This window comes from Folsomia candida, unplaced genomic scaffold (assembly GCF_002217175.1).
Source record: "Folsomia candida strain VU population unplaced genomic scaffold, ASM221717v1 Fcan01_Sc013, whole genome shotgun sequence".
Taxonomy (NCBI): Eukaryota; Metazoa; Arthropoda; class Collembola; order Entomobryomorpha; family Isotomidae; genus Folsomia; species Folsomia candida.
The window spans coordinates 2,233,054-2,259,934 of NW_019091205.1; the positions used below are offsets into that span (position 1 = coordinate 2,233,054).

The 26,881-nt window shown below is 36.0% G+C and overlaps 5 protein-coding genes and 1 long non-coding RNA gene across 11 annotated transcripts; 2 read left to right on the forward strand and 4 right to left on the reverse strand.

The window, feature by feature from the left end:
* The first annotated feature begins 286 nt into the window (after positions 1-286).
* On the forward strand, positions 287-3,280 carry LOC118437446. Of its 3 annotated transcripts, none has more exons than XM_035856452.1 (5): positions 287-649; positions 1,194-1,343; positions 1,421-1,450; positions 1,695-1,778; positions 3,007-3,280. In XM_035856452.1, exons 2-5 carry the CDS (start codon positions 1,269-1,271, stop codon positions 3,250-3,252), a joined length of 435 nt encoding a protein of 144 aa, XP_035712345.1. In that variant the 5' UTR covers positions 287-649; positions 1,194-1,268; the 3' UTR covers positions 3,253-3,280. The 3 variants fall into 3 exon arrangements, with proteins under 3 accessions (XP_035712345.1, XP_035712343.1, XP_035712344.1); XM_035856450.1 differs by having other exon boundaries at positions 289-649; positions 1,695-1,877; XM_035856451.1 differs by lacking the exon at positions 287-649 and having other exon boundaries at positions 734-1,343; positions 1,695-1,877.
* A 59-nt stretch (positions 3,281-3,339) lies between these two features.
* Positions 3,340-5,917, reverse strand: LOC118437445 (methyltransferase-like protein 7A). The gene is made up of 4 exons (XM_035856449.1): positions 5,698-5,917; positions 5,039-5,199; positions 4,494-4,753; positions 3,340-4,291 (listed from the first exon to the last, which is right to left on the reverse strand). Exons 1-4 carry the CDS (start codon positions 5,748-5,750, stop codon positions 4,025-4,027), a joined length of 741 nt encoding a protein of 246 aa, XP_035712342.1. The 5' UTR covers positions 5,751-5,917; the 3' UTR covers positions 3,340-4,024.
* Positions 5,918-7,357: 1,440 nt separating this feature from the next.
* On the forward strand, positions 7,358-9,438 carry LOC110855747. Its single transcript, XR_002548508.2, has 7 exons — positions 7,358-7,555; positions 7,651-7,780; positions 7,848-8,044; positions 8,433-8,464; positions 8,535-8,616; positions 8,672-9,079; positions 9,145-9,438. It is a non-coding gene; the product is annotated as an uncharacterized LOC110855747 (long non-coding RNA).
* Positions 9,439-13,597: 4,159 nt separating this feature from the next.
* Positions 13,598-17,789, reverse strand: LOC118437477. The gene is made up of 4 exons (XM_035856501.1): positions 17,645-17,789; positions 17,304-17,576; positions 15,164-15,677; positions 13,598-14,488 (listed from the first exon to the last, which is right to left on the reverse strand). The coding sequence occupies exons 1-4, from the start codon at positions 17,669-17,671 to the stop codon at positions 14,307-14,309; spliced, it is 996 nt and encodes a 331-aa protein (XP_035712394.1). The 5' UTR covers positions 17,672-17,789; the 3' UTR covers positions 13,598-14,306.
* Positions 17,790-18,716: 927 nt separating this feature from the next.
* Positions 18,717-21,293, reverse strand: LOC110855536 (E3 ubiquitin-protein ligase SINAT5). Its single transcript, XM_035856344.1, has 6 exons — positions 20,746-21,293; positions 20,377-20,565; positions 20,208-20,305; positions 19,953-20,119; positions 19,697-19,875; positions 18,717-19,154 (listed from the first exon to the last, which is right to left on the reverse strand). The coding sequence occupies exons 1-6, from the start codon at positions 20,758-20,760 to the stop codon at positions 18,990-18,992; spliced, it is 813 nt and encodes a 270-aa protein (XP_035712237.1). The 5' UTR covers positions 20,761-21,293; the 3' UTR covers positions 18,717-18,989.
* A 137-nt stretch (positions 21,294-21,430) lies between these two features.
* LOC110855639 (zinc finger protein 493) lies at positions 21,431-26,725 on the reverse strand. 4 transcript variants are annotated; one of them, XR_004836069.1, is made up of 7 exons: positions 26,611-26,725; positions 25,989-26,335; positions 25,874-25,922; positions 24,725-25,374; positions 22,586-23,206; positions 21,718-22,135; positions 21,431-21,516 (listed from the first exon to the last, which is right to left on the reverse strand). XR_004836069.1 is itself a non-coding variant. In XM_022104047.2 (7 exons), exons 2-6 carry the CDS (start codon positions 26,320-26,322, stop codon positions 21,736-21,738), a joined length of 2,031 nt encoding a protein of 676 aa, XP_021959739.1. In that variant the 5' UTR covers positions 26,323-26,335; positions 26,611-26,725; the 3' UTR covers positions 21,431-21,516; positions 21,718-21,735. The 4 variants fall into 4 exon arrangements, 3 of the variants coding, with proteins under 3 accessions (XP_021959739.1, XP_021959740.1, XP_035712236.1); XM_022104047.2 differs by having other exon boundaries at positions 22,609-23,206; XM_022104048.2 differs by lacking the exon at positions 21,431-21,516 and having other exon boundaries at positions 21,523-22,135.
* Positions 26,726-26,881: the final 156 nt, after the last annotated feature.

Sequence of the window (26,881 nt, forward strand, 5' to 3'; positions counted from 1 at the left end):
GAGACACGCATTCGACTATGCCTGCAACTTTTTGAGGATTTATTCGCAAACTAAGCTGACAAAAGAAGGCAAGTTAAATAAGTTATGAAACAGTGCTGACAATTTTAATTGACCAGAGGTCCCATTTATGAAATTTTTAAATGTGGAAAAAAACTAGAAATAAGTAAAATACCAACTTCTTTGCATACGAACAAATGAGTTGCAAAAATTTTGAGAACTAATTTTGCTAAAATTCCATCGATTATGTTTATGCAAATCTTAAAAATAACCTTTAAAGTTAACATTATTTTTAATCGTGTTTTTACCCCGCTCATTGATTTTACAGTATATTTAATTTCCCTAAACGGATTTACAGTCTTTAAATTCAACCCTGACCTGGCGAATTTCTTATTTGTCTGTTACAGATGAATTTACATCCATTCCTAAGGGAAGCCAGGTTGAAATCCCATTTGAAGTGGACCTGCCGGAAACGCTGTGGTCAACCTTTATCGGTGGGTTGGGGTACACGGTGTACCGTCTCGTCATCTACGGCAGACCGAACAGCCCTCTCTACTTAAAGGAGTCGGCACTATGTCTCCGTGAAATCGTGATCATAGGACTGGTCAACGCAAAGCCAGACGAATTCAGCGTCCCGTCTAATGAAACAAAGGTACTTAGAAATTGTTTATTGCAAATTTATAAATTCAGGAAATTTGCTCCAAATGTACAGTTTTGTTTGCAACATGAATGATTTTCCTTTATTCAAAAAATACAGGCACATTCTCATCAAACTAGGTTACGACATATAAATCCATAAACGGTTTTTAGGGGACCGCCTATAAATTACGTACGTACGTACGCAAGAATCTCAACCTGAATAACTAATCTGTTCTCTACAAGTACATTTACGAATGTATGTACGTGTAAAACAGTAACGCTGAAATTTTTTCAGCTTAAGCTCTATTTCACCTTCATAGACATCTAGTATTCCTGTACAAAATTTGTGGATGACCCCTAACTACAAAGAAAAAAAAACTAATCAAAACGCAAAAAGAACCCTTGCATGAATATGCAGCTATTTGTGCAGAATTTATAAATGCAATTATAATTTATAAATTTATAAATTTAGAATTAATTTGTAAAAACGTGTTCAGAAAATTCACAAAAACCTAGCGCAATTAATTTCGTAACTAATTTAATTTAATAATATACAGGTGTTTACATCAAAATCCGGAGGGTTGGCAAAATTATCTGTTTCTCTGGCCAAGAGTTGCGCGTCTCCTGGAGACATGATATCTTTTTCGGTCCTTATCGAGAACGGGTTAAGACTTCCGTTGGGTTCGGTGAAAATGGTGTTCCAACAGGTGATAATTTGATACCATAATTGAGATAATTTCTAGAATACAGAGGTTTTCTCAAACTTTTTATTTGTATTTTTTAGAACGTCAGCTATGCTTTCGGTTGCACAAAGGTAAGCAACTTCGTGTTCGGCTAGGTTTATACTTTGTAAAAAAATGTATTCCTTAATTTACACTTCCATGAAATTTTCTCCTATAACTCATGGGACCTTGCAAATGGCGAATTTATAAAATTTTCGAAAAATTGCAATTCTCGGTCAATTTCAAAACAAAATTTTAAATTTCTCCATAATTATGTTCATACATACACAGATATTCTGCTATTTCTTACATTTTAACTTTCACCTTTCTATTTAGCTATTCTCGAAACAGATGCAGGACCAAGAAATTGTAGTACTTCAACAAGAGGAAGGACCATTAATTCCACCCGGCCCAAAGCGGGTAATTTCATGGGCATGCAATTTCAAAGTTCCACACAGCCCTCCCTCAAATTTGGGGGCCGCTGGGTGCAATCTCATCAAATTGACGTATTGCATAATTGTAAGACCATGGACTGTAACGCAGATACATACATACATTTTGCTTAATTCATTTGCCACTAATAATGGAGGTCTCCCAGCGCATGCACTCAGATGCTGACCATAGTGTCAACCGATTACAAATTTAGTTGAAATGGAATTCGAAAGAAAAACGATCTGTCAATGCTTACGTCCGGCGGAGAAATTTACATTCGAAGAGGTGAAAATGTGAAGAAAGCTTGAAAGTGCAAAATATGTCAGAGTGTAGGCGTGTTTTCTCCTCTTTGGATTCAAGTATCTCTGTTCAATATGCCCCTTAAGAGATCATGTCTTTGTAAATGGATAGCGACAATGTTCGAAATTGTTTGTTAACTAATTGAACTAACAATGCAAGTCTTTTACGTGTACAACTCAGATTTGGTTAGGACCAATTTTATTTTGTTCACCACAAAAAATAAGCATACCCGTATTTTTTCGTTTTTCATAATGCGCTAATTTGAGCGCGTGGGGCGAATTTTAAAACATTTTTCAGCCAAAACCTCGGTTTTTAAAACTCTGTAAATTTTCAAATTTTTGCGCGAATCCAAAAATTCGAAAACATGTCTCTTCAGAATGACCTACCTGACTTATGAAAAATACACATGCATTATTTTTTGAAAAATTAAAAATTTGAAAGAGTTTATAATTTCAATTAATTTCAAAAACTGGCAAAAAATTCTGAAATTCAAATTTCGAGACAATTGGATTTTTCATAAGTCAGGTAAGTCATTCTGAAGAGACATGTTTTCGAATTTTTGGATTCACGCTAAAATTTGAAAATTTACAGAGTTTTTAAAAACCGAGGTTTTGGCTGAAAAATGTTTTAAAATTCGCGCCACGCGCTCAAATTAGCGCATTATGAAAAACGAAAAAATACGGGAATGCTTATTTTTTGCGGTGAACAAAATAAAATTGGTCCCAACCAGATCTGAGTTGTACACGTAGAAGACTTGCATTGTAAGTGAACGATTGACACAATTGATTAGATAAAAATCTGAGGGCATGGACTGGGACACCTCCATTGTAAGTTGTCAAGAAATAGTTTGAAAGATCAAGTCATTAACCGTAATTGTGCTACATTACAAATGTCACCGAATATTAACTGTTTTCAGGTTACGGTTGCTAAATTTGTCAATTTGCAAATAGTTGTCCCCATTCACGTCGGAACGCCTGTACGAGATGACACCGTAAACTGGGAGGAAGTCTCCCTCGCCTACGGGGCCCACTTGCGACGCAGCCTTTCCGAACATTCCCTGGCGGCTTGGACGACATCCGATACGTCCTCGTCCTCATGGTCTTTGATGGACAGTGGTGATGATGCTGACCGTACAGCGTGTGCCTCCTCGACCCAGGGTTGACGTCTATAATTCTCAGTGTTAATTCTTAAATATGGAGATGCGTAACTGCGCACAAGTTTTTGTTTACAGCGTGAACTTTTTACCGCATCTGTATCACAGATTCTGAATTTAATTTCAGTTGTTCATATTTTGATTTTGTTGAATGGATATGTACATGTATTGACTTTAACCGTAAACAAAACAGAAATATATTACTATTTGCAAAATGTGCAGCGTTTGTTTAGCCCGAGTAAAAGTTCCCATCCGTCACTAATTTTTTGAATGAAGGTATTATAAGCGATTATTCGTACACAAGTTCCTATAATAATCCACGTTAAATTTATAAGTCCTTTTATGTCAATATCAATTTGAACGACATTAAATTGACGGTTTCACTACGAGTTCAACAATTTCACAATTTCTACAATTTCATTTTTTGTGATAAGTGAAGGTATTTGTTCAACCTAATCTGAAGTAAGGTTTAACATACACTCTTAAAAAAATCAATAACCGCTGGTATTTCTACGCGACTCTACCGCGTGGTATTGATCCGGTATTGAATTAATACTACGTGGTAAAAAATGTAATACGAATTAGTATTAAAATTATTACCATGAGGTATAATTGCAATACCGGTTTTATACCAATACGGTATAACCGTTTAATACCAAGGCAGTAGAGTCACATATCAATACTGTTACGTTTTTTTCTATACCAAGTTTCTAAGAGTGTATAATTTAAGCATATTGATACCACATTAAAAGTTTAATCATCTAACACGTCTTAAAATCGTTCATTTTGTCGCGATCCCTCTGACGTGTCTGGGAACAATGCCAAATACGAAGGTTTTGTAATACCACGAAATTTGAGACATGTCAAGATAAAACGTGGTCTGATCAACCCCTGAGAATCCCGCAGTCTTGATTTGCTTGTCCAAATCGCGATCGAGTTGGCAGCCGCACCCATGGAACTCCCACCACTTTTTGAACACCCGCTGCTTGAAACGCAGCATGGATCCTTCTTCCGCCCTAATGTGCTCTATGTAGTAAAATTTGCCACCCTGAAAGTTATACATAGATATTTTTATAGGCAATTTTTAAAAAACTGCAAGTCTTGTAGATAAGAGCAAACTCTAAATAATCTTGTGCAAAATTGACTCAAGACTGAGAAACAGGAGGTTGAAATAACAATTAGGTACAATTTATCTAATGTCGTGGAAAATTTTACAGGTTTTGGGGTTTTAATTAAAGAAGATCTATTACCGGCCGTAAAACCTTCAACACGTTGTCGTAATACGCCTTCACGTCTGGAACACTGCATCCAACATCGGTTCCAATGACGATAGAAACGCTGTTATCCTTCACAAAGCGGGAAACTCCTTCAATCCCAGTTTCATAAAACCCAATGAGATTAATGTGTGGAAATTTTTTCAGATTTTCCATAACTTGTGGTTTAAATTTGAGGTTAGGATCGATCACGATAAGGTTGCAAGGGCTGGTCGGATAATACTTGAAATTCGTTCCTAGAAGCAACAAAACATATATACGTTTTTATAATAATACAATGACGAAAAAGTGCACTCTTAAGAATAATGTTACTCTTTTGCATATAAGAGATAAATGAAATTATTTATATACTTAATACTGTGCTAAATTCAAGGTAACGTTGTCTTGACAAAGTGTAAAGCTTAATGTGGATTCGGTATCATTTACTGAATTTACATAGAATTGAAGGTGCCCTGACTTTTCAAAAGGGTAAAACTATTTTTCAACGTGTACATATTTTAAATGCATGCAGGTCTGCTTACCAGGTCCCGGTCCAACTTCGAGGAAGAGTGGGACATTCTCCAGACCGTCGTCGTCCCGGTGGGGGAATGAAGTCCTAAAATCTTCGAAAAGTTTTTGCTTCTCTTGCCCCAACATTCCTTGATAGACCGGTGTAAGAACGGAGAAGCAGCTAGCAAACCATCTGAAACAAGAAATTTAATAATTTCGTGGTACATATGGAAGTTATTAATTTTGGAATCAAATCGGCCTGGGCAGATGAGCAAATTACTTTAATTACATTGAGCAGCAAATATGTACCTAAATATGTATTCTAACCTTGACGAGACAATGCACTCTTAAAAATAATGTTACGCTTTTTTGAAAAGCTAAGGCACTCTCTATTCCATATGTCAATACTACATAATTCCAGAGTAAACTTTGCTCTTTATCAAATTAACGATACCTTTGATTTAGTATACTTTACATGATCTATGATTGCGTGCACATAGTTACGTTTCAAAAGGATAACATTATTTTTATTAGGATATACATACAAACAAAATTATTTGAACTTGAAAATTTGCAAGTTAAAATAATTTTGTCATATAATCTTTAAGTTGCAAGTGCAAAATGATTTGAAATTTCTAAAATAAATACTCATGATGTTAAATAAATTTAACAATTTGGCATAGGTATGTACCTTTGTCTCAAGTTGAATATGGACCGTTCATTTGAACTTGCTGGTATCTCCATATTCGATGAATATGTATGTATAACCTAATGAGGTGGTTAATTCGTTTATTTTCTAAATATCTGCTAATCTCACGTAGGTTATTGAGAATTAAGATTAAGCTTAATCTGAATTCAGACCAGCAATTTTACATATATTTACGCAAGGCAGAGCTACACGGAGACGTACTGAGCCGGAGTAAAATTTTTACTAAACTAAATTATTTACAGAAGTATGTCTGAGGCAATCGAATGGGACATTGTTCATGGTCAGGGAGGGTCAAATTCAAGGTGATCGTCAAGTTGTTTAACTCTCGAAAAAAAAGTGGGGAACAAGTTTCCATGTATAAAAATTCAAGCCATGCTTACCTGCACTAGGTTTAATGCACAAATGAGCAAGCTTGGAATATTTGTCTGTATGTGATGTGAATACGTGTTTAACTTAACGCAGAACATGGTCGTGGAAGCCAACAGGTTTTTTTGCTAATTTTTTTGGCACATATTTAATCTGTAAGTTCCCAACTTACATTTAGTTGTCAGAAGGTAGCTTGCACTGTTAAAAATCACTAATTGTTTTCGAAATTCAATTAAATACATATTCAATTCCCCAACAAATCTAAATTTGAAAAATAATCATAATCCATAAGATACATACATATGTAACACTATACATGGAAATTATTATTATGAGAAACCTATTTAGTAATATGTGCAAAATGTGTACCGTAACACTAATGTTAATCTGCATAAGTAAATGACACATCTACTTATTTAGCCCTGCTTCGGGCTAGAACTACAAAATTCGTATCGCTGAATTGTCCTTTCAGACGTCTAAAATATAATCCATCAAAAAATTCAAATTTTTAGAAATTTTGAATTCAATGATATAAATTGTTGTTATACATAATATGCATGATATCTGTTTAATAATATTGAAACCTCTAAGTTTGTCTATTGGTTCGCCTCGTGTCAACTTGATTAATTGATTTTAGGTTTATGCCAACGGATGTCGCATGAGTCATTGTGACACAAATATTTTAATTTTGTAGAACCCACCTCCGCTTCGACCTTTTGTGTACCCAAATTCGTTCCAATCAATCAAATTACGTAAAAATTATGCAAAAATTACGTCTGCTTATGCAATCCCACAGACTCAAAAAGGCGGAGCACTGAGACCCGGATGTATTTATGTAAGACCTAAGATGAAATATAACTATTATATAAGTAAATTAGATAATTATATTTCCACAACGTGCTCATTACATCCGTGTTTCACTTATCCAACTTCTCGTTAGGTTGTCTTGATACAAGGGATAACACAGGTGACTTGCACAACCCAACATGGCGAAAATGACATGTCTGCCGAGTTATGTATTAGTAGAACAATGATCCTAAAATTACATGTTTGGATTTACACAATATGAGAATATAAGGAACCGCAAATTGCAAAAAACTTGTGTAACACGAGGTGAGCATGAGTAATCCATATTACGTACTTAAAAACAATTTATGCAATCGTAATTTATGGGTGATTTGTAATTATTTATGTAATTGCCCACATCGACCGCAATTCCATACTTCGTTTGAACTTATTGAGCTTCCAAATTTTCGGGATGCAACACTAGCAAAAATGTCATTTTGTGACAATTTGTGTCTGCATTTTCTATATAAAAAGCAATCTTATCACTCACATTTCTCATTGAAAAAAGAGTATCTGACGAATCTACTAAATAACAATGGCAAGGTTCAGCGCTTTAACAATTTTTCTCGTGGTGGTAGTCTTATCTGCCATTTCACTCGCCGATAAGCCGGACTGGGTAGCTTTCAAGGTATCAGGAAATAAATTAGGGTCACATTTAAATAATAAAATCAAATATTCTTAATTTTTTTTTCTATGCGTATTTTGAATTTTAAAAAAATATAGAAGCAACATAAAAAGGAATATAAATCTGCGCAAGCAGAAGCAAAAGCACAAGCAAAATTCGACAAAAATGTGGCGCGGGTTGACGCACATAATAAAAAATTTGAAAAGGGGGAAGTCCAATACAAACTAGGTACCTAATTGCACTATTTGTACATAATTTTCTTAAGTAGTTCATTTTTCTTTGCGCGTTATTTAAGCGTTATCCATTCAGCGATCAACGAATTTCCGGACGAGGACCCCGAAGATTTTCATCAAACCCATCACGGTCTGAGACCAGAGTTACGACAAAATCATTCCAGCCGATCGGTATCTCACGACCGCTACGCAAGGGGCCTGTCACCACCAGAGCTTGATTATAGACTGATGAATTTGGTTTCTGATGTCAGAAATCAACGTAAGTAGATAAATAATTTATTTATATATTAACCATTTAATTAGTGGGTAGCCAAATATCTTTTATAGGTTATCAAATGCAAAACAGGTTATTTTGAATTGATAAATTCGGTGAAATTTGGTAAAATTGGTAGAAAAATGCTTAAAGTTTTGGGCGGACAGGAAATTTTATAGAACTTTAATCCAATGCACGATTGTACATTTGCACTTACGGAAACCTAGTGCGTGTATATTAGTCGACATACACATCATTATTAATATGTATCTACGTATCCCGACAACTGCGTGCGTGGACTTGGTGCAAAGTTGGTCCATCCGCAGTGATATGCGGCATAGTTATACGGCAAATTTTTCGGCAGTTAAAGTGATTTATTTAATTTATGTAACAGAAAACTGTGGCAGCTGCTGGGCGTTTGCTTGTGTAAATAACCATAGCTACAATGTTTGCATTTCCTAAAATGATATGTTTTAATCTCTTATCATTTATTTAGCTCGCCGCCGTAGAAAGCCAAGTTTTAATGGCTGGTGGTACTTCGGTCCTCTTAAGTGAACAGCAATTGGTGGATTGCGATTGTAAGTGAGTAAAACTTTGTCGTGGTTAATTTTAATTGGCATTTCTATGCTACAGCGTGGGACCATGGTTGCGCGGGAGGTTGGCCGACAAATACATTCCAATGGTTACAATATAATGGGGGTAGTAAAGCAGATTCTGCATATCCGTACACATCTGGTTGTTGTAATGCCGCTGGAACGTGTAAAGGCGGTAATGCTCCAGTGGTGCAACAAGTCTCCGGGTTTCAGCAATTGACAATGCCTGCGGCTGACGACACTATTAAATCTTATCTGTTTGCTCATGGACCGGTCAGAAGCATATCTTAATACATAAAGTCAAGAGGTCTAGACAACAGAAAAAATTATTTGATTTCCACCAGTTGGTAATTGCTGTTTCTGGTCAACCATGAGATCCACTCTACTCTACGGGTTACATTTCGTGTCCGGCTGGTAGAAGAATGGACCATGCGGTTTTGCTCGTTGGGTAAAAGTACATATAACACAAACTTTACCAAATTGTTAAAATTAACTCATAGGTTATACTTGAAGGTATGGGGCTGATGCTACCGGCAAACAATACTGGATTGTTAAAAACTCTTGGGGCACAGGATGGGGAGACAGTGGGTTTGCTTACGTCTGGGCAGGTCAATATGGTAACGTCGATTGCGGAATTAGTCAGTACTTGGCGACATATCCACTCATTCCCTAAACTTACTGGTCAGGACAAAAATTATTGAATTTAAAGAAACTATACAACTTATAGAAAATTACACAATCTAATTGTTTTCTCCTTCTTGTAATCTTTAACGAAATTCGAAATAAAGTACCAATTACATAATGCAATCTACAAAAAGATATAAGTGATAAAAGTGATATTCACGTTCTACAAACACACTGCAATGCTGGTTGTATTTCAGCGAAATCCATGTAGAGTTTACTACATGGATTTCGATTCATATTTACATTAGAAACGGTTTAATCCATATACAATGACATTAGTATTTCAATTTGAGGCATTTCACCTTCCTTTTTTAAGTAGCGTCAGCTACGAGGGGGGGGGAATTAATCGGCCTCGCCTTGAAGGGGGGTCATTTTGCCCAGCTTTTTCTGTTGGAGTGAAAGATAAACTCATATGTATCTCAGATCTCATTACTTAAAAATTCACGGTCACGGCCGAGTCGAGGAGATCGTCTGATGTAATCAAAAACAGCGAAACGGACAAAACCGATAAAATTTAGCCCAGGTTTGATACGTAGATCTAGACCTTCAAAACGGAAACATGTACTTTTTGAATTTACTCACTGGGTAATGAACCTAGGTTCATTGTTATGACCTTGAAATTAGAAGAAACAACAAACAGTGGAAGCACCCACCCACAAAGGAGTAAACCGGGAACAGAAATTGCTATGACGGCTTTAGCCACTGGTTTAGGGACTTTCTAGACGCTTCGGCTACGAAAACCGCGATACCTGGTGCCTGTTACACTGCAATTTTGAAAAATTAAGCCAAGCTGTTGGAGAGAAAAGACGAGAAGAAAAATCACGTTGCTAACGAAAACGCTCACGAGGAATTTTCAGTAAAATCTCCAAACTTTCGAAGGGTTGACATTTTAAGCCAAGAAATGTCAAAATTATTTCATCCTCCTTACAGTCCACACCTGGCCTCCAGTGACTGCTGTATGTTTCGAAATTTTCAAAAAAATTTGCCGCCCTGAAATGTTTGGAGATATTCATAGATATTCTTCATGGAAATTTTGAAGGAGCTGCAAGTCTTGTTAAGGTAACTTCTAAATAAACTTGTACAAAATTACTCAAGATTGAGAAGTAGGAGGATAAAGAGCAATTTATCTAATCTAGGAAATTTGGCACCTTGAATAAATTTTGCCCAATTGTTGAGACTTCCTACAGATCACTTGCCCTTGCGTAAATTTTTCACGAATTTGTTAGAGTGCATTTGAAGTTTTAAATAAATAAAATATATTACCGGCCGTAAAACCCTGAACACGTTGTCATAATATTCCTTCACGTCCGACTCACTGCATCCGACATCTGTCCCAATGACCACAGAAATGTTGTTATCCTTCACAAGGCTAGAGACTCATGCAATCCCAGTTTCATAATATTTAACAAGATTAATGTGCGGATATTTTTTTAAGATTTTGCATAAAGTTTGATTAAAATTTCAGATTAGGATCGATCACGATAAGGTTGCAAAGGGTGGTGGGGTAGTACTCAAAATTCGTTCCTGGAAGAAACAAAACATCAATATACGCATTTATAATGAATTTAAAAATTGCACTTTTAAAAATAAATAATGTTTCCTATAGGAAAGGTGAATGGACTCTGACTATTAAGTTAACTGCACTAAAACCAGGGTAACTTGATAAACAGTGAAATTTAATCGGGACTTAATATCGTTTTTTAAATTTTGAATTGAGAATGCACAGATTTTTCAAAAGGGTAACATTACTTTTAATAGTGTACATATTTTGAACTCATTTGTGTCGGTTTACCTGGTCCAGGTCCAACTTCGAGGAATAGTGGGACATGTTCCAAGTCAACGCCGTCTCGGTGTGGTAAAGGAGCCGTGAAAGCTTTAAAAAGTTGTTGCTTCTCTGGGCGTAAAATTTCTTGATAGACCGGTGTAAGAACCGAGTAGCAGCTAGCAAACCAGCTGACACCAAAATTCAATAAATTTCTGTTAAACGAAAAACTTTATAATTTTAGAACCAACTCGGCCTCGGCAGATGATCAAGATATGTACTTTACTTGCATAGAGCATAAAATATGTAGTGTAACGTTTATGAGTCCATGCACTCTTAAAAATTATGCTTCACTTTTTAATTAAGTTTTCGCACACAGAGTAAACCATGTTTTTTATAAAGTAAACGATACAACAATAGATTTAAAATAGTTTACCTATAATTTAGAATTATCTACATATTTATATATGCACTTACGTTTCAAAAGGGTAACATTAGTTTTAATAGGGTACACACGCAAAAAATTATTATCGCTTGAAAAATGATTATATTTCCAGTTATCCAGTGATTTAAGAGTTGCACAGTGCGACTTTTAAAATGCTAAATTAAACAGAATATGCGTGATGGAAAATTAATTGTACAATTTTGAATACCTCTGTCTCAAGCTGAACATGGACAGCTCACAATCAGTGCGATTTGTTGGTGTCCCCACATTCGATCGACATGAATAACTTACTGAGCTCGTTAATTTGTTAATTTGTGAATTATGTATCAGCTTACTACAGATTGACTAGTAAGACGTAAACGCCCGCAGCGATACTTAAGTATGTCACGCCCAATTCACAATATTTGTAAATAGTTTTAGGAATTTTATCTCATTTTTTTGAAAATTTGCCACAATGTAGTTACATAAATATATTCTTAATAAATGATGAATATTATAAAAAGAATTTCGAACCTGTTCTTGAGAAAATTCAATTCGAACTTGAGAAAAAATCCTACTTTGTTGCATACTGTAGTTCGACAAATGACTAAAAAAAATAATCTGCTTAATTACTTTTACCTAATCTAAGATAATAATACTTTGATAACAATTAATGATATAATTTTATTCATATTTCTTTCGTGTAATCGGGTTAATAAATTAGTTAAGCCTCTTGCCTATGTATGTATATTGTTTAAAAATTAGTAAAAACTAAAATTTAAACTTTGTTATATACCTGATATTCTCGGCAGTCAAAATTGTTACACTCAAGTCAGCTTTCCAAATTTAATATAACAATGCCAATGAAGTAAGAATTTCATTTATTATAAACACCCAAATTACGAACCGAATTAGTAAATGCTTAATACATGTTTTTCATTTCATTATAATACTCACGTATGTATATAATAAGAATATTCTATTATTTACATTTCAATTGCATAGATACAAAAATTGACATATATTTAGCTTGGAGAAAGCTATCATTGGGTTCACACAATGTTAAGGTAGAAATCTTAACGTAAGCCTCATTTCATATCTGTATAGACATGTTAGTGATTTTTGTGGCAGAAGTTTACACAGGAAGTTTACATGGCTGGGAGACAGGGGGACTATCTCCCCCAGAAATTCTGCAAAGTCGTATCTAGCTCTCTCCTGCTACATATCCACATTGTGTCCTCTTAATGTCCAACAAAAAAATGAACGTGTAAATAACACCACTTTTCCTGGCTACTTCCTAACAGCGACAATCTAATTCAGAACTTAACTGAAAATTATTTGTAGAGGTACAAAATGAGCCAAAAGTGCAAGTCTTTTTCGCATCGATTTCACCAAATTGCACATAAAAAATTACAAATTCAGTTTTGGGTGGGGGGATTAATATAGCATAGCTGTTTTTGAATTATATTCAACCACACCCCCTTCAAAAATTGGGGAAGAAAATTGGGAAAAATGAGAAGGTCAATGTACACTCGGTACAGAAAGAAGTAGATACCAACTTGCATTTGACATTTGACTTCCCTCATGAATATGAACATTTTGATGCATCAAGACTTTCAAAATTCGAAAATTGGCGGTTTTTCGACCTACATATAAATCGTTAAAAAAGTGACCTTAGCGGTCATTTCGCGGCTGACAAATTGATGCCAGATTTTTCTTCGTCAGAAGTGCCACATTTTCCGCTTTTGTTGTCCGCTGCGAAATGACCGCTACCATGACTTTTTTGGGGTCAAAGTTTCTGAGGGAGGGGCTTATACGGGAGGAGCCGTAACAATGTATAGGTATTTATGATATACATGAAGGTAATTACATAGAAGCTATTAAAACAGCCTCAAATCGCCCCAAATTTAAAACTTAAGCTTTTCTGAATTTATAATGATGATATGCATTCGAAAATTAACGCTATGAGGCTTATCAACGAAGTTATCAATTTTTCAGATAAGCAAATTTAGTTTATCCAAATCGCCCCAAACTTAAAACTTAAGCTTTTCTGAATTTATAATGATGATATGCATTCGAAAATTAACGCTATCGGGCTTATCACTGCGCTTATCAGTTTTTAAGATAAGCAAATTTAGTTTGTCCAAATCTCCCCAAATTTAAAACTTAAGCTTATCTGAATATATAATGGTAGTATCCACTCGAAAATAAACGCTATCGGGCTTATCACTGCGCTTATCAGTTTTTAAGATAAGCAAATTTAGTTTGTCCAATTCGCCCCAAATTTAAAACTTAAGCTCAACGATTTATCAACTGAACCAACTCGTGTAAGAGATGAAAAGCATCTCAACACGAGTTGGTTCATAATCCCGGTAAACAATTTGAAGAGAGTGAGAAGTGAGACGGACCACCATACGGCACTGGCAACGACAGTCAGCGGTGGTGGTGGTGGATACCCACCAGAATCCGAGTCTCACTCTGCCTTTCGCTAAATAATGGAAACTGCGTTTGTGAAACGGTTGGGCTGGTTCAGCTCTAGATTTAATTATGCAATTATCAAGTAAAGAACTCCGTAGTACGTTGGATACGCGAATTTAAGTAAACTATCGTAATTATTGTTAGGAAGACTATATTAACATCGTCACAATACAGTAGAATTATTTGTACGTGTCACTAAATTTGCATAAATCTCACTTTGCCCATTTACGAAGATGCAGGATTTCCATATTGCATAAATTCTAATGCGTCAAAATATGTAAATGAATCTACTAGCACAAATAATTCCACTGCACATTTACAATACAACTATCTGATACCACTAAAGAATTTTACTCGCTTATCGGCCGACTGGGCAGTAACGTCGAATCCGAGCCAGACCGTTTTCTGGCTGGAAATTCTGGCTGAAGGAGGATTGGAGTGTACGTCGCGAATGTGAAAAACGATCCCAAGGTGCAAGTCTTTTGGTGTAATGGCCACCCGCGTCAGATCTAAGTAAAAATGTGACATTTCAATTAGTACACTCATAAAATCATGTTACCCCTTCGAAAAGTAAATATGTCCACCCTTAATTCTAAATTAGGTAAATTATAGCTACTAAATCTAGAGTAATGCTACCTTAATAAAGAGTAAAATTTACTCTGAATTAAGCATAGTTTATTTAATATAGAATCTATGTATGTAGAGTGCATTTACTATTCAAAAGGATAGCATTATTTTAAAAACCTTTGGTGGCAATATATAATTTTTCAAAGTATGAATTTACACTTTTTGGATTTACATTTTTACCCTCGCAATTAGCAATTATAAAAATAAATTAACAATTATTAGCTTCGCTTTAATTTTCGCGTGAATTACTACTTGGAGCAAATATGTATGCACCAAAAGTTTGCAAAACATAAATCTACGTGAAATAAGAATTATTTTTAGAAATATTAAAATATGCGTATTTAGTTTAAGAGAACTAGCAAAATTTACGCTTCTTCAAAAATATCAGTGCATACTGATAGTCTATCGAACTGTGCCAATCTCATAAAATATGTAAATCTATATTTCTTTGAAATTTCCTAATTTGTCGATTAAGCAAGTTTTGAGCCTTTCTTTATTTTTTAGTATACATACCTAATTCGCTAAATTGTAAGCTTACAACCATTTAATGTTCTTACCCGCTACTGAAAGTGAGTCGAGTACAGCGATCGCACAGCCGAAGCTGCATTTTTCACGAAGAGTGACCCTTAAAGTCTCCAATTCTCTAAATTTCCGGAAAGACAAAAACAACTGAGGTAAGCCGATTTCCGGGCGAAAATAGGACCCTTTTCGTGGACCAGTTATAATCCGAAATTCCTTCACGTTCTCAAATAGTTGGGGAATTTTTGAAAGCAGGCTGTAGTCAGTTATTCCGTAAAGATGGAGTCGCGAAACTGCCGGCATTGGGACGTTTAACGTAGAAAGATGTTCGTTCAAACTGTTCGAACATGTTTTTGTCGCACGGAGTAGAACGGTTTCCACTTTTGGAAAATTGGTTGGATTTAGGAAACGTTCAACTTGGAAAATTTCGATAGCCTTGTTTATGAAAACTTTTAGAGACGGCATGCGCGGGAATTCCAGGGGCTCAATTGCAACTCGTTTGGAGGGGAGGAACCTTGCCTTCAGTTCCAGTTCGATTAAATCGTCTCTTGCCTGTTTAGAATTAGTTGAAAGAATTTTTGAAATCTTTAAAATTTTGTAAATTTCCTAGAAAGAATTACAAACATCACGCTGCTCAAGTGCTTGAATGTTTTTTATAGAACATCATAGTGTTACAAGTTGATTTAAATATGTACGTATAAGCTTTTGTTGCGAATATGTATGTAAATATGTACCTTACGAAATGAGATAAAATAAAATACAAATTGTCGAGTATTTAGGTGGCACCATTTTTTGGAAATGAAAAATTTATAAAACACTGCAAAATTATTGCTGAGAAAGTGTTTCATACTTGTGTGACCATGGCATCAAAGATATGTAAATGTTCTGTTAAAGATTAATGAGGCAATTCACGCAGTCCTTGGTAACTTTGTAAAGCCGTCAAAATATTTTTACAAGCGTTTATCAAATTAAAAGAAGCCCTTGATCCTAGTAAAACTTATAAAAATTTATAAGCTAATTTTTAGTAGAAATATTTTATAATAGTTTGTATTTAAACTTATGTATCTGACGAATTTAACGAGGTTACAAATGACTGCGTGAAATGTCTCAACATAACGGAATAATGATGCATTATACGAAGGTGCTGATTTACATTGGACAAATTCCTGATTAAACTGTGTGACAATGTATGAAAAATGCAACCTGGAAATTATGCAACATTTTTTGCTCATATGCATAAATTGCCCCATAGATACATACTTTATACATACTTATGTATTATTAGCTCACCCTGCGTAGCATGAGAGCTATTGAATTCCTCTTGTCCGTATGTCTGTCTGTCTGTCCGTCTGTCTGTCCGTCTGTCTGTCCGTCTGTCTGTCCGTCTGTCTGTCCGTCTGTCTGTCCGTCTGTTAACGAGTTTTTTGCATCAATTGATGCTATTTAAAAATCCCCTTGACCATTATTGGATAAGTTAGGCGCACCATTGCTATCGAATAATCCGTGGCGTAAATGGTGTGAATTAATTGTGCAAGTACATCGAGATAGGACTATAATTATGGAATAAGTAGCACCATTAGTACCGAGCAATTGGTTATTAAAAATGATGCGTAACAATTGGGCCCTTTATTTACCCCCAAAAATCAATGAGGCGTAACAATTGGACCATCTATTTCCCCCAAAAAATCTGTTCTATTTGTTCGATTTTTCTGCACCATTGACGCTAAAATATATAAATTTTATAATAAATAATTGGGAAAGGGATGCCATACGCACCAATGATGCAGAATGTCGGGATAAGGAACCATACAATTTTTTCAAAGTTTTCAAAATTATGTATCCCGTTGGTCGCTAATGTTCCACTAGTGGTGCAAACTATTTTCGTTTTTCTTCGTTTATATTACACCATTGGTGCAATAATCTATGAGAGTTATAATCTATTTTGTCGCCTTATTCCGTACCATTGGTGGAAAGTTATATGGAAATCATTATGACAGGGTGAGCTACTTCTAACGTTACTACGGTTTATTATTATTAGGTATCCTACCTTCTATTCTTTTATCGGGTAATATAGATTAATATGTAGGTCAACATTAAAAGACCCACGTGTAACATTGCGAACAAAAAACACGTGATTACCACAAAATGAAAATTTTTCATATGTAATTTGAAACGAACCTGTTCTAAAAATTCTGCCGCCTTCATCCCTTGCACGTTTTCTGGGGTATTTTTATTCAAATATATCCTCGTACGCTTGACCACCACAGAATTCAGCCATCTCGTCACCTCCTTATCAATCCAGACTCCGCCGTCATCATCCCGCCACACGGGCACCGTTACGACCGATCTACGAACAATTTCCCGCGCCACAATGTAACTAACGCCAGAAAAGAGCAGGCGAACCCGTTTCAACTCGGCGAGGGTTAGATCAGTCGCGATTTTTGCCATTATCTGAAATTATGCAAGAAGAGTGTAAATTTGCTATTGAACATTAACTTCAGAATTATGTAGTTTTTTACCAGATCGTTTGAAAATACTGATTCCATGGTAATTAAATTAATTATTTTAATTCAATTAAATTAAGTTTTATGTGTAATTTTGTGGATTAAATTTGCTGGTATGTAAGGTTTTGTGAGTGGTTGGATCGTTCAGGTAGTAGTCCTTTCTCAGTGGAGGGTAAAACGGAGACTGAAATGTGTAAAGTAAAGGGTTGGGTTGTGGACGAAAGGGTTAAATGACAATGGTGATCACGGTATTTGATCCTTTCCTCAGAAATCACAAGGGTAAATAGTTTCTTAAACACGGTTTCTTTTTATTTTTAGAAACTTCACTTGACCTCTTGCGTCTTAAGGTGCTATTGAATTTGTGACTGATTTTCTTACACACATGTAAATTACCAATATTATAAATAAATAGGAAACAATAGAATTACTCAAATGCTTTATGCCCAATATTACAAGGTGGTTATAGCAACGAGGAGTTATATTAAGTATGATTATTAGTTTTTGAATTTCTTCGCAGAATCAGTTATGAACATACGTCGGATATGAATGAAAAATGACTTTTTCCATTTCTTGCCCTACAGTCCCCAAACTTTCTGAGAATGTTTATGGTCACTAGTAGGTCACGTAGGTCAAAGCATATTTTCTCATATTGGTCATATTTTCGGGTTTTGGGACATATTCATATTCCCGATCATATTTCGGGGTTTTTTCGTTCATTTTATCATCGTTGGCCAAATTCTAAGATTTGGCAACTAAACAGAAAATGACAAAAAATTCAGTTTTTTCACAATGATTCATTGTGAGAAACTTTCAGAAATTTACGTTGACTTTCGCCTTAGGTGATTTAATTCATTTGGAATGAATTAAATCACCCCAGAACTTGTTTAATTGATGAAAATTGAGCATTACAAGAAAATATATCAAAAAATTAAGCCAAAAATTAAAAAAATGAAGTCATTTTTATGGTCATATTTTGGGGATTTGTACGGTCATTTTTCATTCATATTTTGAGGTTTTATCGGTCATTCATATCCGACGTCTGGTTATGAAACATTCCATAAATAAATACGGTATAAAGTACCCCTAGTTATTACCACGTATTAACGTCATACATATGTACATGAATGCTCCTCAGCATTTGTTTATTAATGGATTTTTTGTTGTTTATTTGAGCGAACAATCATACACATTTTGACTCAATATTGACAGACCTGTACCCCATTTTCGGCGCCATATAGTTTTTTCCAGTTTTGGCCAGATTTTTCTTATTGGTACATATTTACATACGAAATGTTTTTATACATTTTCCATAATGAGACAAAATTTCGGAGTACAACTAAGATTGTCAAGTAAGAGTGCATTAAATTATCGTGTATTTAAAAATTAACGACACGTAACGATGCAGAAATGAATCTCCCCTCCCAGGCGTTGCGAATGCACATGCTGGGATCACCGCGCAGTGGCTGTCCTCCAATTTTGCGAGATCGTGGAACGCCAGAGCAGGAACGGTGAACGATAGTCCAATCTAATGCATAATAAATCAAACACCGTAAATTAAGAATCCTTGGTTTCTACCTATTTTTACGGGATTACAAATCTGCCATTGTCATGCAGGTATGCTGATTTCTTGGTATTAAAATTACTACCACTCGCGATTAAAATTATTTATACTAGTCGGTAAAAATGTGGTACTTAGATATGCCAAACTTTGGTACCGAGCTCTGATTTGCTCAAGGATATTACTTATCAATAACACATTAGTAGAGTCATAAATGTACATATATGCACTGTCCTCGTATTTAGGCGTGTCATCTCATTTACATAAGTCTCACTATGCCCATTATCATCGATACGGGCTTTATACGTTGAATACTTTCAGTGAACTGCATGTCTCTCGCTAATGCTTCAAAATATGCAGATGAGGTGACCGGTTATAAAAATTCGATAGTATTTACCTATGAGTCTTATGAATATCGTTTATAATTTTATCACTTGATTTCTAAGAGTTTATGTACAGCACACTCTTAGAAATACGGATGCATACTTATTTATTTGTACACTGCGTACCTGTGTTTCGACATCGATATGATTGCTTATTTTCAGCTTGATGGAGTGTTTCTTCGCTTCCTTTGCGTCTGCAAGTAAGCTCACCCAAAATTTGTACTGGTCAGCATCGTTGCAAAAATGGATCAAGAAAATTGCCTTGTCTTTCTTCAATATCATGTTTATATCACGTTGTCGAGAGTCTACATATGTATATTCATAATTATTCCAATATGCTAATTAAGCACTTAAATCAAAGACAGTTTATGTATGTACATACCTGCGAATTTGTCACCATCCATTAAAAAGTGGTACTCTCCAGTGGCCCACTCTCCATCAGAAATTTCGGTGAATTTAATCTTGTGAATCTTTTGCAAATGCGCGGGATAATCGCTGATGGCGATCTTCTCGAGTGTGTTGTTCCCATTCAAGCAGCATGTCACGTCTCTAAAAAAATAAACCGTTAATTACCTTGATCTGCATGTAATAAATGAAACAATATGAAAACATCGGTTAAAGATTCTTCACCGTTTACCTGTAGTAGCAGGTCGCCACGTGGTCCTTGAAATCTGCTGCGGCTATCGGATTAACGCAACCGGACTCAGAATTGGGACAATTGCGTTTCAATTCCAGCTAGATTAACAAAAAATTCAAATAAATTAGTAACATTTTCTAATGCTTATTTACATACTGATTTTGCTAACCTGTCGTGACAGCCGTTCCGCCAAAATGGATTTTTGCAATCTGGTTTTACAAAGACCACATTGTACCACTTTTCCTGCGCAGATGCCACAAACAATGTGACCATTTTGACACCGATTAATCGGTGATGCTGGAGCCTCCAGGCAAATTGTGCAGTCGAGAGCGTCACGCAGTGGGGGCGGATCAGCTTTCTGGAAATATCAAATTTTGTAAAATAAACTTGACCAAAAAATAATTCAGGTTACGATCATGTTTGTAAATCTACAAAAAAATGTAGAATCATGGAAACTTGGATATAATAAATTAGGTCTAAAAAAACTATTTGACCAAAATTTAAAACATTTTGAAACTTAAGGAAAATTTAAAACTACCTCAACTTCATTCATTACGGTGTTGTCTTGGATGCTTTTAAATATCGAAATGTATCTCTCAACGTATTTGAGTCTTTAATACTGAAACGTGGTCCTCAATTTTGGTCAGAATTTTATCTAACAAAAGATGTGGCCGACTACATAAGTTCAACCCTTTTACATGCATATGTACATACGGGAAAAAGTGGCATTTGTAGTCACTACCCTAACCCGAACCTTTCTATTTAAAGAATGGATTATGTTTCATTTTCAACAATGCCACTACCTCACTCTTTGCACGTGTGTCTTTGTGTGTGACCAATGGTGACTGACCGTGCATGCATATATAGGGATGTATCTACATGCGTTCAGCCAGCTTAATATTTACATAGGAAAGAATACACTAACTTGTTTAATGCATATATTGTGACGGCATTCATGAACATCGTCATCATACATATTTAGATAACTGATGTGAATAAAACTCCATTCGTACTCTATTTGCCTCATATTTTCCAACACCTTATATGTTCGAGTTGTAAATATTTGAAACTTAAATTGCTTACTACGTCATGCATTTATGTTACGAGGGTGAAACAGCAAATAGCTACATAGAACAAATATCTACAAGATTTCTGAAAGTATTTAAATATGTTGAGTTAGATAGGTAAAAGATTAGATATAAGTATGTACATATGTATGTAAATGTGCTTTACTACTTAATTTATTACATACTTTGTCATAAATAACTTATCCATGAGAAATTTGGACAAAATAAGTACAAAACGAAGTCTACAATAATACAAAAATATGTATCGAGCGTATTCATTACGAGTTTGCATTGTTATAAAAAACACAAAGTTTGCAAAAAAATTGGGCTTGAAAAAATTTATTTGTGAACTTGCGCATCTCCAAAACTAGTGATTTCTTTCCAAATTATGTTGCGACGCGACGCGAACATGAAAACTCGTAATGAATACCCTTATTACATACATAAATACTATAATTATTTTAAAATTTTAGTGGATCTTCATCTCCTCCATGGTCTTCATCAGACGACGAATTACCGTCAAAAGTTAACATTTTAAAACCCTTGTATTCACCCTCCCCGTCAATATCACTGTTGCTCTCATCCTCAGATTTGATCTCGCCGCTAAATGGTGACCAATTTGTATCATTATCATGGTCACCGTTTGATTCTTCATCTTCAGACTTAATCTCAACCTTTGCTTCATCATTGGGTGTATCGTCGTCCTCCTCCCCTTCGGAAGAAAGGACATCCCGAATGGGGCAAGCTTCTTTCTTAATTTCAATTTCTTCATCCGGATTATGCTCAATTTTTGTACGTTTTGGACGAGAAATGGCCTTTTTCCGGGATGGTGACGATTGGCGAGAGTTTTTCTTCCGAGGACTGAAAGAATATAAGGGAAGAAAATTAATTAAAAGGTGAAATGTTATAAAAGTAGGAATTCACGAAGCCAATTTGCAATTTGCAGAATTTATTGTACACTCTTAAAAATAATGTTACCCTTTTGAAAAGTGAATGCACTCTGAATTATATGCTAAGTTAAATTCAGAGTACTGTGTTAACTTGTTGAGGAGTAAAAGGCTTGAAAGTAACATTAAGGGTATTCATAACTCCGTGGTAATTTTCGTGTCGTAAAATAAGTTCTGGAATTTTTAAAAACGTGGCGAGATTTTGGCATTAAAGTCACATTAGTAAGTTTACCATCTTAAACTGTTTAAACTTAAGCTGACCACTGTTTTTTCTTAGTTAACTATGTATTTTACGACGATACTAAGGATACCAAGGAATTATGAATACCCTCATTATTTTTAAGAGTGTATTTACTAAACTAACCAACTATTTTTTTTACTACGTACACTTTGTCGTCATTCTTCTTGACAGCCTTCTTAGCAGCCTCTGCTGCTTTCCTTAGGTCGTAATATCTTCTTAATCTCACTTTATTGCTTTCCTTCGGCACTGCATGTTCCACAGTTAAATGCCACCTTAACGGTTGTTTGAAGGCAAACAATGCGGGACAATGGGGACAAGACAGCGTGTACTCTTCCCGTGGACGGTGCTTGCTCATATGCGTGCCGAGAGCAGTTTTGACCTGGAATTTGGCATGGCAAATGTCACACTCGAAGGGCCGCTCGCCGAGGTTTTTAGCTTCCTCGCGGATTTTTCGATCCCGCTCGGTCCTGCTTTCCTTTGGGACGGCATGTTCCAAGGTCAAATGCGTCTTTAATAAGCTCGACTTAAAGAACAGCATGGGACACTGGGGACACGTCAGCGTGAAGTCTTCACGAGGACGGTGGTTCTTCAAATGTCGGGTGAGATCACCCTTGATGAGGAACCGAGCTTGACAAATTTCACATTTGAAGGGACGCTCCGCTCGGACCTTGAACTCGTGGCGACGACCAATGTGACCTTGCAGGCTGAGTTGTGTCGTAAAACGGCGCGAGGAGCAGGATGGGTCTGAAATAAAATATACATATGTTTTCATTAATATTTTCAGATAAACCGTGCCAAACGAAATGTAGCAATAGAGTGAAACGAAATGGCAGGGCCGAAACTACGTAAAAATTAAACATTTATAACTTTACGCACGCGGTCATAAATACATACATAATTCGTCATTCGGACGGACAAAACGAACACATACGTGGGTGTTTTATTATTAATTTTCAAAATGTATGTTCCACACTGTTTCTGACCAAACTTTTGATGAAATAACAAACTTCAAATACTTTTAGAATGCTGTGATTTTTTTCAGTTCTGTAGGTTAACATTAACACTAGCAATAACTCATTAAAATTTACCTCGAAAATATGCCAAAATTTACGACTTGATTTCATTATCATCCGAAAACCGTTTTCCCCTGATGTTTTTCTTTAAGTTTCGAAACGAATAATAATCACTAAGGGTCAAGTCCGGACTGCACGGGGTGTGGTTTGTGCAGGTAAAGCGATTTTCGTCTGCACTAACCCTCGCAAAAAGCCAGGTATGAGGTGGCGCGTTGTCGTCTAAAAAAAGGCCAACTCTTTATTTTGACCCCACGTTTCTTTTCAACCGGAGGACGCAGCTCCTTCGGGGTTCCTGCATACACGGCCCCATTTATTGCAGTATTACCAGCAATAAATTTTATAAGGAGGGGACCTTTGGTATCCTTGAAAATGGTCATCATCATTTTTTTGTCAGATTTTTGCACTTTTCAATTCACGGGCGGTGACAACCCCTCGTGCTTCCATTGAGGGAATTATTATTTGGTCACCGGGTCATAATAGTAAACCCAAGTACCATATGCAACTAATAAAATATTGAGCAGGTTCAAGTCTTCATTTAATAGGTTAAAATTGGCATTGCAAAAGTCGACTCGATCCTGTTTTTGAGATGCTGAAAGCAATTTTGGTACCCAACGGGCGGAAACCATTTTCATACCTAAGTCTTCAGTTAACATGGAACAAATTGCTGGTTTTGAAACACCCATCTTATCTGCTAAATAGGACAGTTTCAATCGCGGATCTCTCATTATTTGTTCCTCTAGTTTCCGGAGCCTTTCTGTGGAAGAAACGGATTTTGAGCGTCCTGGCGACTTTTTGTCCGAGACCTCGTTTCGCCATCATTTAAAATTATTGACCCAATTGAATTTGTGTTTTGTGTTGGGCAGTCTTCATCGTAAATTTTAAGGATTCAACCATAAATCTGCAACACGTATTGCCGATCCAGCATTAAAAATTAAATCACACTACGATATTTAATTTGCAAATCTAGCATTTTTTCCGTCGAGGTAAAGTTTGCCGATTTATTGCTAGTGTTTATGTTAACCCACAGAGCTGAAAAAAATCACAGCCTCCTAAATGTATTTGAAGTTTGTTATTTCATCAAAATTTTGGTCAGAAACAGTGCGGAACATACCTTTTGAAAATTAATAATAAAACACCTACGTAATAGGGCTTCACCCCATAATATACCAAGATTTTTTAAAAATCTCACCTGGACATCGCAGTGAAACGACTCCAATTCTTAAATCTCTCTTACTAAGGGCAAGTTCGACACCTTCATGTTCCATTTTCCTGTGTCGGATTAAATGCTCCTCTTCCAAATATTTGCGACCACACCCCTCCCAGTCACAGTGGAAATGCGTCTTGTCCCCAAGTTTCTTGTGAGCTTCGACATGTTTCGTGTAATCCGTGCGATACACAAATTTGTCGCAAATACTGCACCGAACCATTGGCGCTGTCCCGAGCCGGGCAGTCTCTTCTTTTTCCGCCGCATTTTTATGGGTCCATTCATGCCGGACGAGATTGACTAGGAAGACCATCTTGCCACACGTGGGACATGGCAGTTTCCGGTTTGAACTAATTCCGAAAATTAATTCGGGGGAATATAGTTCACTTCCTTTACACCGATAAGCCTGGATTTGATGGGCTGCGAGTTTATCAAACCCGGCAAATTCTTTGCCACACTTGGGACACGGTAGGATTGCAAAGCCTTTGCCAGATTTGATGATTTCCTCTTTTTCTTCGGGGGACTTGTGCCCCCATAAGTGCGTGTCCATGTCGGAGACGGATTTTCCACAGAGGTCGCATAAATAGAGGGTCAGTTTTTCGGGGTGATGTACATTTCGGAGGTGGCCTTGGTAACTTTAAGGGGAGAAGGTTAATTTGTTAATTAGCATGTTTTGTTAAGGAACTTTTGACCACTGGAACGGGTGTCATCCAGAGAATGCTTACAGATTTTGACCAAATTAGTGTCAATCAATCACAAATTTAATTAATGGAAAGTGTAAGCCTTTTAAGACAAGATTTCCCAATTCGCAAGTTGGCGAATATTTGCATCCGGAGAAAACGGGCACCGGAAAGTCGACAAATTTTACATTTTCCAAATTTACTACGCGTTTTCCCTTCTTCGGATGCAAATATATCGGGCTGTTTTTTAGTTTCTTTTTGCAAATTGCATACATACATATTACTTAAATCGATCGATCGAGTTAACAATTGAGAAATCTAGTAGATATTTGTAATATTTGCAATACCAATTGACAGCTCATGTCTTTTGCAAATTTCACAAGATTAACACTGGTTTGACCAAAATCTGTGAAGATACGTTGGGACACCTCTATTTTTTACACAGTCCAATTACCATTTATGCGTGGTAAAATTCCTTTCGCACGAATCGCATCGATAAGCATCTAGAAAATATAAAGATTGTCAACTTGAAACGACATAAAATCCACCTTGTTTACTTCTCAACTTACTTAAATGTTTCGCCTTGATGTGCATCTTAATAACGCGCAATCGACGCCAGTTATTCGTGTATTGTGGCCCAGTAATAAAGCCGCACGTGACGCAGACGTAATTTTCATTTTCTAGAACGACTTCATAATTTTCGTACATTTTTCGCCCGTCCGCCGTCTCGACGAGGGGGCCAAGGACTTCTGGGATGGTCTTTTTTCGTTTTTCTAACATGACCGCTCTCTCCTCTGGGGTCAGGCGTCGGGGGGGTTTTCTGGGTTTGGGGGGAGGAGGAGGAACCACACTATCGAGTAATCCGGTGTGACTTCCGGTCCGTTGAAGGGATTCTGGCTCCATAATTTTCGAGAAGCTGTATAAATACAAAATACGAAATTATTTATTAATTATACAAATGTTGAGCGTTTCGAAAATCAAATTAGAAATATATGTGTGATGTGTGAAATTCAGTAATAATTTCATAATATTTACAAAATAGAGTGATTTATCAGTGAGAAATAAATAAAATTTGAAATTGTTCCGTCCTTAATAAATAAGAAGTTCTTAATAATCTTTACAAGCTGGAATTACTTGGACTACGTGAAAATTATGTGCCTTCGAGTTGAATAACTTGCCCACTACACTCACCATAAATTTATAATTCTTTAATTGCTGTCGCCAATAATTACTTAATTAATTAAGTTTGAGACAAAAACTGAGGAAAATGTTGACAAGGAATTTGAGCAGATGGGCTCAAACTCGTGCCAAAAGTGAAAGTGAGACTGAATTTCCTCCAGCTGATGAACAAAGAAAAATGCATGAACACATTTCATGCGATTCCAAGATTTCATGATTTCAACTTTTTGATACTTTTCCAAACCCCGAGATTTTATTTAACTGCGTAAAATTGGATGCTAAG